This window comes from Calidris pugnax, unplaced genomic scaffold (assembly GCF_001431845.1).
Source record: "Calidris pugnax isolate Ruff unplaced genomic scaffold, ASM143184v1 scaffold17, whole genome shotgun sequence".
Lineage (NCBI taxonomy): Eukaryota > Metazoa > Chordata > Aves > Charadriiformes > Scolopacidae > Calidris > Calidris pugnax.
In genome coordinates, this window is record NW_015090794.1 from 9,365,407 (window position 1) to 9,386,203 (window position 20,797).

A 20,797-nucleotide genomic window follows, 5' to 3' on the forward strand; every position below is an offset into this window, starting at 1 on the left:
GTGCATCATGTCTTTCTTCAGGAACTTAAGTAACTTGTTTTATGTAGCTTTAAGTAATAGAGCATGTGGGCAGTTGTAAAAATGACTTTTTGAAGGTACCCAAGCCATCAGTTGGCCAGTACAGCAGGAACACAAAACTAGTCCAGTCTAAGCTTCAGAGTCACTGTAGTTAAGGGCTGTGACAGCTGATGGGCAAGTTCACTTCACCTTCCAACCTTCCTGTACCACCTTGTCTTTCTGTGTTGACGAAGCAGCTTTCAAATGAGACTGACTTTCCAGCTCATCATTTACCTGTGTGTGTGGATTTGAGATAATACCATCAACTTTTTTGTCCCCCCAGTGCATCTATTTTGCCACAGCTGTTCTGAACAGAGATGACAAACCTAAAGGCTGACTCCACAACCTGCCCAACCATAAACTTTCCAAGTGCAGTGCTTTGGGTCAACCTGTAAATCCTTGTGGTAGCTGCATTCATGTAGAGCTTGGTGGCCCTACTGAGACCCCTAGATCCTCCACAGATGGTCAGCAGGAGAGGGTCTTGAAGAACGTAAGGAACAAGTGACAGGCAAGACCTGGCAAGTTACTGACCAGCAGTTCTGTGAACCTCATGCAACTTTACATCCGTACACACACTTAAAACTAAAGAAACCTAACTGCAGAACTTCACGTGATCAAATCTACAGGTACCTGTTTACTCCAGGTGGTACCAGATCAGCCTCTGATGGACCAAGCCTCCAAAACCACCCGCCCTTTGCACGTTTGTCCCCATTTTTGGCACCTTCCAGTGACATCTCTGATCTGTTCAGCTCATCTTCTGGAGATGCAAGAAACCTGGTATTGTCATGAGATCATAAACTAGGAGTCCAAGTATAAAAAAGAAAACATCACTGCAGCAGGCACTTGCAAGAGCCTGTGGCCAACAGGTTTCCTTCCAAGCCAGAATATTTAATACACATTCAATATTATTTTTCACACTTGCCATTGGTTTACTGTTGTGAATTTGACATATCCTTGAAAGGAAGGATGCTTAGCTGGGACCGGCTGCTTTAGTCTCAGCAGAATACGCAGAAGTCTGATCATTTCAGGAAATAAAAAATTTAAGTAATGCAGTTCCAGTTCATAGCAAACTTGGGCACTGGAACAACTTCAAAAATTGGCATTTCCGGAGATCTTAGACTGGAACAGAGTAACTCTAATCCATACCCTACTTTTCAGGCAATTCCCAGGTTTGTGAAAAACATTTTCAAGCTGCCATTAGTCCAATTGTGCTTTTCTGAATCTTCAGCACAGTGTCCAGTAAGTGGAAAGTTTTAGACCTTTAACTGATATGATTTTACCATTTGTCTCCAATAAGTCATATGAGAAATGGACGTAACGACAATTAGAGCTTTAACTGATTATACATCTAATCTGTGTTGACAGTTCCACTTTTCTACCCTGTTTCCCCTATACCAGATCACATCAAAACGTGCACCCACAGAAGCTCACACACAAAGTTTCACCCCAAATTTTGTGATATTGCTTACCAGTCTGCCAGAACATTAACGAGAAGCCTAACATTAACTTTGGCCTTAATACAGAAGCACTTAGCTACTCTTAATTGGAATTTCACCTCTTAGAAAATGGCCTTTTTATGACTTATCAAAGCCAAGCTCTTTCCTGTCTTTTGGAGATGATGTTCCCACCAGCTGAGCAGATGATGTAGAGCAACCATCCACCACGGCAGCAGCTTCACAACTCAGCCCAAAACAACTCTGTTACTGCAAAGCCCACAAGATGTGCAACACAGGAGCAAGAAATGCAAGTGGTCAAATTAGGAGCCAGTTTCTACTTTCCAAGGCTGTATATCCTTAGGAAATTACGGAGTAGCAATTTTGATAGAACAACCTTTATGTTTCTGGAGGAGTACGTGCCTCGTAAGAAAGGAAAATCATCCCTTCCTAAGTTACCATCAGTGGTGGGTTGTTATCTGAGCAGCAGGTACCACCATGCAGCAAGGACATCAGTGTCTTTTATCCCCCTCTCAGGTAAAACTGCATCAAGGACAGTATATAATGGATCCTGGAGTAACTCAGGTGGAAAGGCAGCCGGGGCATTACCTGGTCCAACCCCTGCCGAAAGCAGGCCCCAGAGCAGGATGCTCTGGCGTGTGCTCCTTTGAGTCCTGAGAATCTCCATGGATGTAAACGCCACAACCTGTGGACAACCCAAGAGCATGTTAATTTGAAAAAACACCACACATATCACATACAAGCACTTACCAGAAGCATCTTGGCATTCAGACATGCTGCATCCAGCACAGGGAGATGCTCCTTGCCGGAAAAGAATTCAGAATGGTCCACAGTCACAAACAGGAGGGAAAAAACCAGACGCAGACATGGCCTATGGGTGCATGCTTTAGGAAAGATCAAACCAACCTGAAAACTAACTCTGAAGGAGCTCTTAGGCCTTCTTGTGTTGAAATTATTATTAAAGTCCCATTATTGGGATTTAAATATATCGAACTTATTTCCCTGGAAAGTTTCTACAAGGGAGAAATGAATTGCCTGTATTTTGGGAAATGCATCTGGGCCTAAGGAAATGTGAATTTTGGCAAGGCCACATCTGAAGCTGTCACAGAGCAAGGAGAGGCAGATAAATCAATTTTTAATAAATAATCTAGGACTCCACATGAGTTGCATCAATGCACTGGCATCTGGCAGCACGCAAGCCTCTGCAGCTACAATATTCACAACATCTTCAGCTGTTTCCTGCTCTGGAAAACTATGATCATTTCAGTCATAACGACTTTGAAATGCGTTTTAACATCTAGAAATGCACCTTCAGTGGTTCACATTAATGACAACAGTATCTCCAGGGAGGGAGGAAAAAAGCCTGCCTACCATGGGAGATCACAGATGCTCTTCCATGGGAAGTCATTTACACATAGCCATGAAAGAGCAGACTTAACTGTGTGAGCTTTTCCAGCAGAAAGGCTTAGAGATGAAAGAAATAATACAAACTATGATTCCCTCAGGAAGATGAAGAGTTGGATTACTGGCAGGGTACTCAACGCTAGTCTCTAGAAGATGGTCCACCTCAGCTTAGAAGTCCACTCACCTCTAAGTGTAATCCACACATTTCTTTTTGTTGGTGCTTTTAGAGAGAGCAGGAAAACAGGTTTATAAAACTTGTTGAAGGCAGCATTAGTGATGTTCAGCTCCACTTTACAGAAGAGGCATAGGGTGGCATCACTGCTGCCAACTTATCTCAAGACTTTGTCCCCAGAGCTTTAAAGCTTTAATTTTATTCAAAAAAACACAGGTATTTTTTTAAAAATAGCTACAAGACTGGCCTAAAGCATCCCAAAGATTTTTGCTGTTTGAAAGTAGCCTAACAATCACTGATTTGCAGAGAGACAGTGCTATAGACAGCTGGAGTTATTAACTGTATGAGATCAAGTAATTAACTCAGTTAAGGAGAACAAACTCAGTATTTCCTCCCCATCCTACTCTTCGTCTTGCCTCCTGCATTACAGGTAAGACAGGCTCAAGAAATTCACTTCCAAGCAAGAAAGCTTGGTTCAAACCATTATCAATATAAAAATACGTATTAATAAAGCAACAAATGCTAACCTTAAGACTGTTCATCAAACACATCCTGTGAGCAGGGGTACCCACAGCTGCATGGGCAGGAGCTGGAAGCCACCCTAGCAGAAACCTAGAACAAGATTTCAGTGCATGTAGTTTAAACACATTGTGTCCTCTTGCTTTGATGCTCCATAAAAAGGGCAGTAGGTGTACAAATACCAGAATTCTTGTGGCTTGAGTTTTGGAGCTGGAGAAGCACCACGGACCCTTCTGATGAGGGTCCCAGCATGTCCTTTCATGCACAGCTTGCACTCTTTCATGGGGCATCCAGAACTGACTTTACCTCTACAGTTAAAACAAGGTTGATATAAAAATAGCAAAATATTACAAAGCATGATTAAAAGTGGTCTTAAATGCTGTCTTAACAAATTGGTTTGTACTTTTCATACTGAAATTCCAAGTTTTTCTGCAAATCATAGTGCACGCTCCATGGGCTTGTAACAGATTCCAACAAGGTCAAGTTCTTGTCCACACCCTCACCAGTGCAAATACAGCCCCTTGCAGAGTCCCAGTGCCCAGAAGGCCAAGGTAGCTGCTGTCACATCAGCCACACCAGCAGCAGCACAGCTCACAGTCTCACAGTCACATCAGAAACACTGAAATCTCATTACCCAGAGACACATCTCAGTTCCAAGTCTCCCTCGAGACAGACAGAGGCAGGCATTGCTTCCATGCTGCACAAAAGTGGGTTTTAGTTGGTTTATTCACTCCTACCCTCCTGAGCTTGAGACACATTTAATTTTCCATTTGCGATGGTCTGAGAGCAGCTCAGAGAGAGTGCCAGCAGACAGCACCAGTGGTGACTGACTGCAGAGCATCTCAGCAGCTCTGAGCTTACCAGCCTCAAGGGTTACACACAGCCAAGGAAAGCTCCTGGCCAGTACTTGGGCCTTCTTCATTGCTCCAGAGCAAGCCACAGGCCTTGTGGCTACCCCACCAGCCACAGTGGGACAAGTCAGGAGCACACTCCTTATTTCTACCAAAATACTACTACTAATACTTCCCAAATGCCCACTGCAACATTTCACTGGCTAGAAGTGAAAAAAAATGTTAACATAAATTAAAAATACATTTTTAACTTAAAAGCTCCTGTGAAATAAAGCCTTCCTTCATTATGAAATTCAAAGACCTGCTGATATACCAAGTGGAAAATTGTTTGCAGGTTTAGGGACACCCACATTAAACAGGAAAAGCTGCCAAATAAAGGACCTAATTTCACTTAAATCCAAAGACTCTTTTGCAAGAGACTAGAAAGCACTACTATTCAAGCCAATACCACTTAACTTTCTAAAGCGGTTTTAAGTGGCATAATTTAAGATGCCTTTCCTAAGTATTAGTGATGTTAAACTCTGCAGAACATCTTGCACAGATTAACACTGCACCCCTATTCTTAATATCTTCATTAGTCCATAAAAGGCAGAAGGAAAGCCTCTTAAGTGTGGCCAGACTGAACAGCTGCCATCAAACTGCATTCCCAAAGAAAAATGCTGCTCTGCAGAAGCACATAAGCCTGTCACTGGCACTAACCACATCTTCACTTGGGTTTACTGATGGACTGTGCTATTCAGAAACTTAAAGAACTACAAAGCAGCCTGATTAGTTGTATTTATTTATTTTTTTATTAGGTTTATTATGACTTAAGAGTTTCTATTACTCCAGCTGGGTAAACCACATTTGAGTAAGTTTAACTGCAGGACTTCAGTTTCAGCCAAAATCATTTTTGCATTACTTTATTGTAATATAGATTTAAATTTAACATTTAAAACTTACTTCATTAATAAGCAAGCCAAGCTCAGTAGCTTCAGTGCAGGATGTACTTTATGTAACTTGCCGCACATTCATGTTAGATTTGATGTACATGGAGAAGAGACCGGTCAACTATACGATTCATAGGAGAAAGCAAAAGTAAGCACCATTTTTACCAAACTAAACAGTTCTCAATTCAGTGTTTCTTAGAGGAAAAAAAAAAAATCAACTCACTTCTGGCTCCAGGAGCTACAGTTCGGATAATAGCTGAAAGCTATTTCCAGAACATCAATTTTCTACACTGGCACAAGAAATAGTCTTCAAAGCAACAGGTACTGAACTTTTTTTATTTTTTTTTCTTAAGAGACAACCTGTTCTCCTTGTGTTTACCAGGTGAATACATGCATTTTTGATCATTCTGGCAGAGGTTAACAAAGAGCAAACAGTCGGGGCTAAACGAAAAACAATCAAAAAGTTGCCAAATATTTAAAGTACAAGCAAAAAAACATTAATGCAACCAGTTTAATACCTAAGCCTGCTTTCTTTCAAAGAAAAATGGCACAAATTAAATAAAAAGCCAGACAAATTTAGTTTTAGATGGTAGTAGACTGAATTAATGCTTTAAAGCATTAACAGGATTTATTTCACTGCAAGGAAAGGAAGAAATTTGAACAGGCTCTGTATATTTGGGCTAGACCAGAAGCACTGTTACAGTTCAGTCCATATATGCAGAACCGATCCCAGTATGTTATTACCATTACCACATGTAATAGTAAAGTGTGTTAGAAGTCGCAGAGCATAAGCATCTTAGTTGTACAAGCCAGTTAATGAATAAACAGAAGAGCTGAAGAATGGTTCTCACACACGTCCTTTCTGTTCAGGACTCCAGATTTTTCTTCTGGAACAGAAAAATCTCATTCCCAACAGCCTAATAAATACTAACATATATTTAGATACCATCTTCAAAATCTTTGTTGAAAATGCAGTCTCCAAATGAAAACTAGCTTTATGCAGTATTAATATTTTACATAAAATAAGTCTTATGAATCGTAGTTAATAGCAGTAACTGAAATTAACGTATACTGAGTCTTCAGGTGATGTGCAAGTTCAGCTATGTAACACAGGTGGGGGTTTTGAACAGTTCTTACCATCTTGCTTTGGACAGTTCTTACAATTGTCCCATGAACTACAGAACCTCTAGCTACAGTACTGTGCAACTGTTGACATCTTCAAGAGCTCTTAGATGTAAAGAAATCTGATGGAAGCACCACAAAGCAAGGAAATTATGCTCTTAGTAGAGCACCTTGAATTCTGAGAATTTGACACATCACTGCTGTCTTTCCTTGACTACAGAACACCAATGAGAGGACACCAGGGTAACTACAGCGAAGTCTGTTTCAAACAGGGAAGATAATACAAAAAAGATCTGACTCTACAAGCACGTAAGCAAAAGTCTTGAAGAGCTGTGTATTAACATGGAGCTCAAGGTGCCTTAACTTAGCTAGACCATCACAATTCTTTTAGTATTGTGAATCTAGCATAGCTGCATTTCATCCAAGGATCAGCCTATGCTTCCAGTTAAAGCATGCATACGTACCACCTCACTAAATACCTCCTACCAACTTGCAGGTTTGGAGCTCTTCATTTTCTTATTCCTCCTGTACTACCCCTTTCCCTGGCAGAGAGTTAGAGGCCCTTAAAGCCAGCGCTCTCCACCAGACTTGCTGCATCTACATGTAAAAATAGTTAGGACACTCTTTTGAGACTGACACTTATCCTTCCCCATTCAGAAACGGATTTGCAGCAGATCAGTCTTGATCTCTACTTTAGGTTTAGATTATTTTTAAGTTATGGCAGCCAGAGTTCAATCCTATGAATATAAGCTCAACACAAAAAGAAAGCCATTTATCCTTTTTCATTCATCCTTACGGCATGTTTATCCAGAGCTTTATCATCAACTTCCAGTTTTAAATTATTTTCTTAGCACTTCATAGAACCCGCATGTCACCCCCTCCGAAGGAGGGAGCATCACACAGAATCTTGTTTAAGTTAGTCCAAGCTTCCACATGTGACCAGAAGTCTTACTTGTTAGAACACACCCCTTTTCCAACTATTCCCCCTCATTCCCTCTCCTCCCACCCCTCCCCAGCAATGGGCAATTACTTCACAAGAAATGCAAAATGGGATATGGGTGTACACAAAACCTACCCTTCACTAATACTGAACAGAAAAGCCTATTTTCCAATTACAGGACATCTTTCTCTAAATTTAGGTCAGCACTGGTGCAGTCTGCACTGTGTATGATTACCACGAGGATAATACCAATAAGTACATATATTTTCTCAAACTGATTTAAAAGCCTATGAAGTTAATCGGGGAAAAGTTTAATATTGCTACTTCAGAGCACTAAAACACACAAAGTGAATCCAATAAAGATCCTTGTATTGATTCAATATTAAGTATTAATTGCATGACCATCATAGCACCTCTTTACATTATCACACAATCACCAGAATTATCAACTGCTTTTTAAAACTAAAAAGGGTACAGTCCAATATTTATAACTTGCACACTGTTACTATATAGAAACTAGGTGCATGGTACAGTGCTGCAAAAATGGAAGCCTGCAGTTTTGACAAAGATGCCAAGTCATGTTGTAGACAATTTCAGTCAAACTGGCAATACTGTTTAAGCAAATACTCAACACAGCAGGAAATAAAGGACAAAAAAAAAGCATTCTATAACCAAATAAACATCTGAAATTTCCTTTCCCTTTAAGAATACAAGTAAGGTCACTTTTAGCCTTGGAACGGATACATGTTTGCCTATGATGATCTTGCTAACTACTACACAATATCTGATGTCCTCTGCTAAGAATATAGTTTAAGAAAGCCGCAGTTACAAGAGGCATCTAATGTAATATCTAAAATTTCCTTTATGGCAATTATTGAATTCATTTGTCTTAAACAGTGAATATGGAAAGATGGCCTCATGTTTCCTTTTCAATAGTACTCTGAGGATCAAGTGGCTTTCAAGCAGCATGGTGGGTTTGAAATTTTTGCAGTTTAGATCATTCTGTTGCGTTTATGAGTTGGTGAGTCTGTAATGACATCGCCACACTGGGCTGAGGTACGCTTTCTAGTTCCACCATTGTCCAAGTGGAGTGCCATTTCTTCTGATATGAAAGTGTTCAAATCAACATCATGAAGTCCATTTCTCCTTCGACTAGCATTGGAGCCACTGCTCACGTGAGTGGGCGAGCCTGGGGTACTTGAGCGAACACTTATACTAGCCATTGCACCACTAAGACCTAGGGGAAAAAAAGAAAGAGCATTTAGGTCAAACAGTAAAGAAAGTTAACTTCCCATGTGTGGCAGAGGGGATGACGCTTAACTGACTTCTAGGGAGAAGTAAAAGGCACTTCATCCTATTATTTGCACCACACTTAGTTGAAGTCCAGACCACATCTTCACAAATTATTTATATATAAGAATCTAACAGTCTCTAGAACTGCTTTTTATGACATTCAAAGTGAGTTTACACATCAGGTTGTCCCAGAAGCATGACATGCTATGCAAAATGTACACATACTCAAGAGCAGACTATTTCTGTACAGAGGGTTGACACTAGACCAATAGTTACATAGAAGGAAAACACCCTACCAAGGGATTTCCAGGTTGACCTGCCTTGGTCTTGTTTCAAACACCACCACCCCGCTCCCCCTTCACTCCCTCAGTTACTGTCATTCTACAGAACACCACAGTACACCAGCAGATCTGACAGGTGTATACCACAGCTGGTTTTTAAATCAGAGTTTTATTTCATGGCTGCGGCTATTGGCCAATATATTAGTATTATCAGAATTCAGAAGAGCAATAAATACCAAATAAGCCAAGCAAAGAGATGTGAAAATCCCCCAAAAATTGCTATTGACAGATCTGACCCAAAACACTATCACAGGTACCCTGGAATTACTTTGCTTTGTACTCGGGTTACTAATAATATGTTTAATGAAAGCAGAGGTTCATTTGTTGAAGAAACAAGGCCATAAACAAGAAAATAATGAACTTCCTAACTAATTTAAACTTTGTCTTCAGTAATGTTACTATTACAGTAACTTTGCAGAAGCAGGACATGCCAAACCATAAGCTTAGTAAGGGCTAGTACATGAAAGCCTAACAATTCTCAAGTTTGGAATTCAGGCTATATTTGTAGATAAACAGGGGCTCAGAGATAAGACAAACATCTTTGCTCCAACAACTGCTTCAAATCTGAGAATTGCTAGGAAAGCACAAAAACATCTGTTGGTCCTAGAAATAAAGTACCAAAGCAAGAGTCATACAGGAAGATGAAGAGAAGAACAAGATCTATATCTAGCAATAAGAACAAGCAGATGTTAAGCTGCCCAGGAAGATTTCTGTCCCAGTAGCATTCAAAGTCTTGAGCTCTGAGGTTTCCTCCAGTCTCATACTCTATCCCTTTGTCCAACCATCACATCTTGTGTGTGTGCAAAGCCATTTAATACACATCTTCATATATGGTCACATATGCAGCCAGAAGTCACACACTGATAAATAAAACCTAACAAAACCCTATTTATTAGCTGCTAATAGGCCAAATAACCAACTTCAGAGGCTGTGAAGACTGCTAGAGCTACTACATCAGTCTCCAGAAACCACAGTTAGAAGATAAATTCTAAAACCATCTGTAGCAGTGGCAGGTTGATACACAAGTCAGGAAAGAACAGGCCAACCAGTTCCACTCTACTGCACATTACTGCTGAATGAACATTTAAAGCTTCAATGCTGTAGCAGCACAGGATATACTTTTTACCCAGATTGGGCACTACACAGGAACAGCCACTGATCATTGATGCTTTCTTAGAGCTTCTGCTTACAGCTTCAAGTGGTGTTCCAACATGACTCAGAAGCATAGTTTGAAGTCTGACAGGGACCCTGCGCGTTTTATTAGCATTAAAATCATCTTTTATTCACAATGGCAGAAAGTATTTAAACAGTAGAAGCTGTTTTAGTGAAAAGGTAATTCAGAAACAAGGTTTGTTCCAGTATTCCCAGGATTAAGGTCAAGTTTAAATTCAAAACCATTATGAAGAGGTTCCTATATATCTACCAAAGAAAGTAAAGAAGCTAATTGGGTGACAGATTAACAAGCAAAAAGCCAACTCAGATACCATAACTTGGCTAAACCACCAACATGCAAAATTTGGGCAGGTAACAAATCACTTCACAATTCAAAGATAGCAGCAAGTTTAATTTCAACTGGCATTACATTAGAAAAAAACATTAATTCATCCTGTACATTTAAATTGGAAAAGACTGACAGTGCACAGAAGGCAATATTGCTTCAAATCCAAACTGATTGCAAAGATTTCCCCCCCACATAACTATTCCAAGCAAAATTGCTCTGAACACCCAAGTTCAGTGTTGTTAACTTCCACTGAGTCAATTTATACCACTTCCATCATTTACTAATAAATTATACAACTTGTAACCAAATGACCAATATACTAATTCAGTTTCATCATGACACCTTTTCATTATTATCTAATGCTCAAGCAAGGAGAGTAAAATTATTCTGTTAATAAATCTCAAAACTGACCCGTGATTGAGGATACCATTTTTGGCAACACACAACAAGTATATTTTTACGTAGAGCCTTTTTAAGTAACAAACATTTTTTAAAACAGCAGATATAAAAGTCAGAAAAGATGCATCTGTAATATGCTCCAGCATATTCTAAAACAGACTGCCAGGGTTTGCAAGCAGTGCCTCAAGTAGGCATTGACTTTCCAATATTTAGGTAGTACTGAATCACTGTACATCAAAATACACAAACAACCTTCAAGAGATGAGTTAAAATCTTCATTCAAACCTGATGTCAAAGGGAGGAGAGTAATTTTAAATTTCTATAAAGACAGGAGTACAAGGATTTTGCATCACATGGACTTCTAGTTGCAATTTAGTTTTGCATCTCATATAGGTATTTAATACTGAACTAGTGAGTAACAGTCATTACTGGGTATGCTAACAGACTGAGTGACAACTTGCCATCAGTTACTGGCAGTTAACCACATTACATAGCACTACACATCAATCCAACAGAGCAGAACTGTCAAATGAAACATTTAGATCACAGCTTAGGACTGGGTAATCAAGCCAACATGGAAGAATCAGAAAGAAAATTCAAGGCATGCACTGAATTATCAAGTTGCTATTTCATGGCATCAATGTCTTTGAAGACAACCAGCAATGCAATTTAAAAGATCTATTATTTTTGCTGACAGAAAGCATCTCTCAGGAGCTGCAATCCACAGTTCACTTTTCTTGGAAATCTCAGAAAACCCATTTATTGTGAATTATTCTGAGTTTTCAGTGGACTCAGACCTTTTCCCAAAGCAATTAACCATTCAGAACAGTAAAGCAAGCAGTGATAGATACTAGGAGGTAGTAAGACAACATTAGTTAGCAATCCCATTTCACAACTTCAAATTTCTACATTGTGATTAACATGATCTAATCACAGGCACTTCAGTTTTGTCTATACAACAGGATAGAGATTCAAACAGCTACTAAAGTGTCTTTACTTTTGTGATCTCGTGACTGCCCCTGTAGACTCCCAACTGCTTTTTATAGGAGACATTTCCTTTTTTGAGAAGCCTTTAAGAAAGGTACATGGGTCTTTCCTTTTTAAACTTGAAAGGACTGAAGTGGAAAGCATATTTGAAATATCTTCAGTACCAACTACATTCTCACTCCTGCCATATCTTTCAGCCAAGTCATCAACAACATGGGTGTTTCACAGCCAGCAGTTTCAGAAAAAAACTGCTTTTATCTGAATCTATATTCTAAAGTATTAATTATAGTACTATTAGAAAAAGCTGCAGTATAGAAGAAACTGAGACCAATACTAGCTAACTTATTACTAAGTACTCTCCAAAACAATCAAGTGATTAGAATGCTTGGCTAAAAATATGTTTTATGGAGTATGAAATACTTAAGATAAATAAGACTGTCAATGCAAAGTTAGCAAGTTTATCAACTCTGCCCTAACAACTGAAAATACTGTTTTATCTACATTATAACTATGTCCCATAGTGACTATGAGTTATTCAGATCACTACCACAACTACTGTTCACTATAGTATATTATGCTATCTGGTAACAGTATTAAATATTGGTTTTCAGAAGTTTTAATCAGGAAGTATCAAAAAGAATATTCACGCTTAGATTAAGTGTGACTAAAGGAGGAATTAGTTAATAACCCCAGATAAATGCAAAATGGCATGCAGATAGATCCTTGTCACTCCTCTATGTCATACTCACCCTTTCACAGTACTGCTCAACAAGCAAGTTTTAGCAGGACATACCAATACACAACTTTGTGACAGCTATATATACACACAACCTTTAACTTAAACTCTTTCAAACTAACCTGAACTCCACTCTCCCATCTCCTCTACCAACTGCTTCTTCTCTACTCCATGAAGAAGTGCTTATGTTTAATGTGCAGTTTAATATTTGGAGATAGTAAGAAGGCCTAATGGAAAGTCAGGCTCTTTAAAGGAGCCAAGCCCCACACTTCTCCATGCTAGAGACAGGGCTCTACCCCAAAGAGAGACTGAATCACATTAGCAATATACATCAACCTTAAAGTTAAGAAGCAAAAGAACTAACAGTCCCTCACTGCACTGCTGCCTATTGACATCATTTTTAGTGAAGAATGCTCAAGTCTAGTGCATTTCAGCACTGCTTTCTCATGCTTGCTTCTTCACCCTCCTCAAATCATAGCATTTTCTCCTATTATGCTGGGAGAATGAGTAAAGCACAGAGCACATACCACATTAAAAGACCAAAGCATCATTTCAAACATGGACTGTGCACAGCCACCAGCACTGTGAAACTTAGTATGGTAGCTACAGCCAAGCAGAAAATGACCTGGCACATGTCAACTTTTGGGAATCTTATGACTATTAGCTCAGTTTGATTTAATTCTGTCATTTGAAACTTACAGAATTGGATATGACAATACACACCCAGAAAGTAGGTGAAGGTATATCCATACCTATGCTAACTGCAATGACATTTTAGGGTCTTGTGGAAATTAAAAACCCAGCTCTATTTGAGATGTTGAACGACAAAGGTACTTAGCTTCTACCATCACATCTTAAGATGTTAGGCTTCATCAGATGCACAGTTGCTTAAAGTTTCAGAAAAAAACTACTTAAACCTCAGAGTAAAATATATTACCTAGAGCTAACTACTCAGCTTTTCTTGAAAGCTTTCATTTCTTTCCAGGCATTCACAGTTCAAGTTTCTTCTCTAATGTTTTATTTAGTCTAGGGAATACACCTAGTTTGATATTCCAGGAAATATTTAATTATTAGCTACCTTGTTACCACAACTTCTGCCAAAGTTTTTAGGTCTGATTTTGATAGCATACCCTCTAAGCGCTTCAAAATACAAGTGTTTCCCCCATCAAAGAGCAAGATCAACAAGGTATAGGACCATGGTCTTTAGACAGATATTGTACTTATTTGAGAAGTCAATAAACCAGCTCAACTTCAGATACACACATTAGTGTCATAATATGACAATCATACCTATCCCTGCCTCACTAAAAGAGATCTTGCTTACAGCAGCAAGTTTTAGCATTACCCACCAAATCTAATCCAGCCCATCCACATCACCAATAAATACTCCATTTCCACTTTCCTGTCACTTGCACTGATAGGAAGCCTATCAGCAGAAAACAAAGCCTCACTCCTTTGCATGCAGAAACTCCCCTTGAAGCCTTAGTCCTGAACACTTGCTGAGACTGCTACTCACTATCATCAGGTTTTACGTTTCCTCACAAATCCAGAAGCAGAAAATCACTTTTAAACAGCCTGCCAAAAATTAACATAAACATGACACTACACAGGGCATTAATTTACAAATATCTGAAGATCCTACACAGGTTTGAAAAATCAAAACATTGTTCTGAGAAGCCCTATGATAAATAGGAAATAGTTTGGGACACTTTTCAATTACAACTTCCTTAATGTTAAAGAAAGGAAGGGAGAAGTTGGAGGAACACATACATAACCTGAAAACAGTTATGAGGCCAAATACAAGCCTAGTCACTAAAGGATCAGCACAAAAGCATTTATGTCAAAGACCAGATTGAAACTGATATCAGGAGAACCTAATCCCGAAGGTGACTGACATGTAATCTTGTCAACCAGCTGATGAAGGGGAGAGTGCATTTTAGCCCCTGCAGTGCCAGTACAGAGCAGGGAACTTCCTACAGTCCTCATGACCCTGTATTAGGTAATCAATTATGAAAAAGCTTTATACTTCATGGTTCAGATTCCCACATTATAAAGAAGTGATTTCCATAAACCTATACAAAGCAGATGCTAAGAAGCAATACAAGGACACAGAGAGCCACGTTACCAATAAAAATGCCTGAGTTTACTCTGCTTGAGAGTTCACTGTACTAAAGTGAGTCTACCCAGCTTACTCTCACCTGACACTAAGCCTTTAACTATAAAGCCAACAGCACACTGGATTCAACCAGTTTCAGAAAACAAGATGATTTTTTTATAAGAAGGTGTTTATCACACCATTATCAGGTGAAAGTCAGCTTCTGCAGAGTTTCTCCTCATGAAATCAGCTTTACCTACTGAATAAGCAAACACTGGTGCACAGAATTCTCTAGCCAGCTTCCAATATGAGAAGGAAAGCTGCCAAAAACTACATGACTGGGTAGAAGCATGCTTGATTTAAATGGCAATGGAGCAGCAAACAATACCAGAATTAGGCTGTCACCTAGACAGTAACAGTGTCTGGCTTGCGTATCTTGAAAAGCCACCACAGCATAGCAGCAGCAAAGACAGCATTTTCAGGAATCCACTCATCTAACCCATTAATTGCACCCCCCACTGAGAATACTGAGACAGTAAAAATGTCATTTAAGTTTCACAAGTTGTGTTTCTAGATAGCTTGATTTTTTTTTTTACTGTTAGAATGGTCTACTATTACACCTCAAGATATCTGCTACCCTTTGGAATTTTAGAAGGCATTAACCCCCAGAGTTGAACTGCCTCATTTCACCTCAGAAGCAATTTAACACATTTTCCTTTATCACTTGCTATGTAACAGTCCAGTGCAGAATAAACTACTGAATATTCATATCTGAAAAGGAGAAGAAAAGATACACAACCAACACTGTTGGTGATAACAAGGAAGGAAATTCAGTATGACACTGGAAGACATTTAAGACTGAAAGTGAGCTAGAACTAAATTCTGAAGAGGACTCAATTACTGCAATGATGTGCAAGTGAAGCACACTTCCAGGGTACTTCAAAAAGAACGCTAAACCACATTATCCACTGCATAACAACAAGGGTACTCGAGTAAGGTACCCCTTAGAGACAGAAGCTTCACACATCAAATTCCCTCCCTAGCCCTGCAAAGATTTCCTAGTTATTTGCTACTAGTCAAATCTTAATATTTAACTACTTGCTAGCATAGTACTATCGTTTTCCAAGAATTCTGTTTAACATTGGTATGAATGCCAAGTCTCTTCATGCTTCAAAAACTCCACCAGAAGACGACACTTAACTGTCGAGTTCACAGCTACAGAATATTACAGCTCCAAACCTCATTTTTATACAGTAGTTTTTTCTCATTCAAAATATTTGACTATGCAACTTTTTAGTAGCTACGTGCCTTATACATGCAACAGCTCCCTTAGAGAATGAAGGAGATGCCTTCAGCTGGAACATCAGGTACATGACATATGACAACACCAACAATGGCCAAGGGCCAGACATGCTTTAAGAACCCCCACCCAATTTTAACCAAGTAGTATTGAAAAAATTACTGTTACCATGCAGAGCTATGGCTTCACGGAAGGGTTGCAAATCAGTCTCTACAGATGAGCTAGTTTCTGTTGAAGTAGCTCGGTTAGGGGATACTACAGTCAGTCTTGGGGGAGCTCTAGAATTCCTTGGTGGAGGAACTTTTCCACATAGGAAGCTGATTAAGTCTTCTCTACGAATAGTTCTTCTGCGTTTTTTAACCCAGGCTAACACATCCTTATTCCGACGCTGATAGCCAATTTGAATTCCTACATCAAAGCTTCGCTGATGGGCATCCACACTTTCTGCAAGAAGACAGAAAAAAAGTTCTTAGTAAATGTTACAGAGAGCAATGTATAGTATGGCACACCACCGATACGGCTTCCTGTCAACCATGGGGAAGAAGAGTATCTGCTACAGGTTACTGTCACACTCACATTGAGGATGAGTCCTATTAAACCTAAAGAAAATAAATATTAGCTAAAAAGTTCCACCCCCTTTACAAGTCAGAAAGTCAACAGCAACTCAAGCACCACCTAAATAGTACTTATTATACTTCAGGTCAACACCACAGCACTGTTTACAAAACCGTATTGTATTAACATTAAAAACACACTTTGAGCTTATCCATCTCAGGAAGGTACTTAAATCAACAGACAACACACTTCAAGAGTTTGTCTCTTAAAGTGCACTAGTACAGTCAAGAAATCCCATGAAAACAAATGGGTAACTGCTGTTGTTGATTCTGATAGGTAAGAAATTTTCAGGAAAGTCACATTTCTTTAGTCCCTCTAGTTTCATCTCAATTTCAATTGCAGGAGGCCATAGTTTTGAAACTCGTTAGACAACAATTGTCCCCAGTGCCTTACAATTAAGCAACATACCATTTACAAAGGAAGTCTAAAAAAAAAAAATTTCCTTCCCCATTTAAGATCCCACTGCAAATTTGATATACAAAAGCTTAAACATGTATTGTTTCCAATTAATCCTACTATAAAATATAATTTCATTCTCCACTGATGTAATTGGTCACCTGTGCACATCAATTTTACCAATGCCTCTAAGAAACTCTTCAATGCCCTGTACTACATTGCTTTCAAATCTCAGTAAGTATATTTCTGGATACTAGTTTGAGTAAATTTTACACAACAGTAACAGGTGGGACATACCATACTCTCTACACAATTATGCTCATCTTGTTTGTCATAGATTTGTTATCAGAGCTTTGCCAATAGCTATTTCAGTTTTATGAAAATTAGTGCTATGTTAGCTCTTGCTCCATTAAAAAGCATCAACATATCCACTCCAATTTCATTTATTTGATTTCCATAGATTTTTTTTTTAATCTGGCAGAGCTGATTAAAACAGCTTTTTATATTCTTGTTTTACTAATGAAGTCCAACATCAGAGCCATTTGCCCAGAATAATATTAAGAGATTTATTTAAGAACAGCTGTCCAAGATATTGGTTTACAGGTAAACAGTGACATACACATCTAATCTAGTTTTCTCACACTCAAAAAATCCCAAAATAATCACTATTAAATGCTATTCTTAGACTTATATTTTAAGGCACCACTGTATGGTCCAAAAGACAGCACTAAAATCTATGCTGTCAAAGAGCAGCACTTGAAACATAACACAATCTACCAAAAAAGAAAACATCTCAAATTGCTCACAGCTAAATCTTGGGGCTTTTAGAATATAAGCTATACAGGTATACATAGCGTGCAATTAACATGTTGGTTACTTTTGCACACTTTAGGAGTACTTTGCTTATGCTGCTTTGTAATCCAAAGGCTAGAAGATTTACAAATGCTAATTCCTGTGAAAGCAATGGCAACATGACAGATTACTCCTCCAGCCATTTTATCCTGCACAGCCGCTCAGGCTCCACCACACTCACCAGTAAGAGCTCCCCAAACACTCTGGGGCTAATCTGGAAACTGACAGTATTCCTTTAATCACTTCCTGAAATACCATGAGAAAGTCCTTCTGAGAGGTGAGGAGCCCAGCTTTAGGTCAATACACTGCTTTCCTTGTGTACGAGAACGCTTTTACAAAGGACCACCTACGAACTTGTGATGAGGTCAAACACACCGACCACTGATGTAGCCTGGACACATTTCCAGTGTCATTACCCTGGGAAAGATTAGATTTTTATGGTAAAAGTTACAACTACTTTGTTTACAGTTAAGGCTCAGAAGTCTTATTTTAATATACACCTAGAGCTTTCTACAGTGGCCTTAAGTTCTAAATCCTACGTTACAAGCCATGGCTCCACTTCTTTAGTGCAATCTGGAAGATAATCAAATGTCTTTGAACAAGGCCTCTATCACTAGCACCAATCAGAAACTCGTGATCCAAGACCTTCACAGTGTGGTATGATATTAAACCTCTAATCTATTTTCAGAAAAAATGCTGACATTCAAGACATCATGGAATTCTCCTTATGCACTGTTCCTCATGTAGCTCTTGTTAAAGGAATTTTGATGCCTCAAAATTGCAAACATCAGAAACCAGCTGACGGGGCAGAAGGCAGTTTGTAGTGGTCAGTTTACCACACCAAGAACTTCTCCGGTGCTTTGACAGAGGCCTCCAAAACACAAACATTACTGACTATATGAGAAACAACAGGAGGTTTTTAGAGAGCCATGTTCATCACTAGGGCAGGAAAATTCACATTAAGAGACTCCAATTTGGTATGCCAGTGCCCAGGTGGTTCATTTAAAAAAATCAAAAGATGGTAGTTCTGAATAACTAAGGTACTTCAGCACTTCTTAAATATCTGTTTTAAGGAAAGATTTGTTTCAAATGCTTTTTGAAGTATTACACTACACCTGACTAAAGACAGCTTCCTATTTAAATTCTAGTTTCTATAACTCTTCTGTTAATCACATCACTGCAGAAAAATAGGGCTCATTTTGCCTATAGTGAAAGCAATCAAATGAGGTAACAAAAAATAAACAGCCTAAGTCTTCATAGTAAAGATGCTGTAAGGGAGAGCAACGCCATTTGTAAAAAAAATGACTAATTATTCCAGATAACTTATTAACACCACCTACTGCTACTCTAAGACCATGCTCAGGTGACTTGTGTCCCAGACCACATTTGAGTGGCCCTCAGGCCAACACCTACCGATGTGCTGCCCCTCTATATGACTCACAACACACACAACATCTAAATGCACTTTCTGCAAAAGTCAAGTCTCTGGCAGCAAGGATTATGCACCTACATTTCCTCCTTACTCTATCCTCATCTGTCAGAAACCTGATCAGCCTTCACAAACATATTACTAAGTTCAACTGCAAATCCAAAATGGAAAAACTGGCAACAAATGAAAGAACATGCAGGTAGAGCTATAGATAATGCTGCACAGACCAAGAAAAAAAACATCATCCCACAACTCAAGAAAAAAAAAATCTAACTAGAAGTCAGAAAAACAACAATTTGGAACTTCAAAAGTTTTTTTCCATGCCTAGGAATGGAAGACACAGTAACAATGGCAATCACACTGTGCCAATTTAAGCCTCCATTAATAGAGATATCATTTTTGTACAATCCTGCACACAAATTAGAAACCACTGAATAATTCTTCTGCAGACAGTAATTCTTGTGACAACCCAAACAACAGTAAGAGCTCAGAAACAGATCCTGACAGACAAAAACACACAGTAAACCAGCACAACTATGTGCAGAGTGCACTCTTACCAAGGCTTTGGCTATCGCTGCTTTCTTACAGCCACCCTGGACACACAGTGACATTCTAGCTCTTAAAATAAGCTGGGAGACTTACTCCCGGTTTACATTTTATTATTCTAAAATAAACTGGGATGCCAGTTTAAAACTTTTTGTCACCTAGCATCTATGCAGAATTTTACAGACACTAAACCCAACCTATGCTCCACTGCAAAAGTACATTATTATACTGATATCCCAACATTTAACATACTACAAAATATACAAAATGCAAGAAATTTAAGTACTGTTTAATAAGTTATTGCACTCTTCCCTTGACTTCACGAGAGCAAGCCACACATTAAGAACACCCTTTTTCAAGGGTCTCAAAAATAAAACAGCTTTTAAGTTATTAGTCACCAACATGAGGCAACCAAAAAGATTCAGCTACCGTCAGCTAAAGTGGCCCAGGGAAAACTTGCAAGATTCAGGAAGCAGTCTCGGGTTAGATTTTATCAGGGTGAATAAGAGACATTAACAGGCCCTGCTTATGAGTAAGCCGGGGCAGGAGCAGAGCAGGGGCCCGGCTGGCAGGGAGGGCTGCTGGGGCAGCGGGGGGGGGGCAGCCCCTTACCTTTGTAGAGGTTGGTGACCGCAGTGGCGGCGTTCTGGAAAGGGACCCAGAGGGAGAGCCCCGGCTGCTGGCACACCCGGTCTGCAGGGAGGGAAGGACACACGCTGTTTATTTTGGAGTCACCAACTCCGAACGGCCATGTTAGGTTTCGCCATTTTGTTCCACCTTCCGAAGGCAACCCGGGATCAGGGCCGAGAAGGGCGGGCCGGCGGCTGGCCCGCTCCCGGGCGACGGGCGCGGCGGCGGC

The 20,797-nt window shown here is 39.4% G+C and overlaps 1 protein-coding gene across 1 annotated transcript in view; it reads right to left on the reverse strand.

Annotated features, from left to right (window-relative positions):
- Nucleotides 1-5,228: 5,228 nt before the first annotated feature.
- The window catches only part of LOC106884842 (chromosome unknown open reading frame, human C16orf72), a 16,537-nt gene continuing 968 nt past the window's right edge, over nucleotides 5,229-20,797 (reverse strand). The window contains exons 2-4 of the mRNA XM_014936534.1: nucleotides 20,551-20,631; nucleotides 16,269-16,544; nucleotides 5,229-8,685 (exon numbers count right to left, since the gene is read on the reverse strand). Coding sequence (XP_014792020.1) covers nucleotides 8,441-8,685; nucleotides 16,269-16,544; nucleotides 20,551-20,631 — 602 coding nt within the window. The 3' untranslated portion in view covers nucleotides 5,229-8,440. The remainder of the gene's footprint in view (nucleotides 8,686-16,268; nucleotides 16,545-20,550; nucleotides 20,632-20,797) is intronic.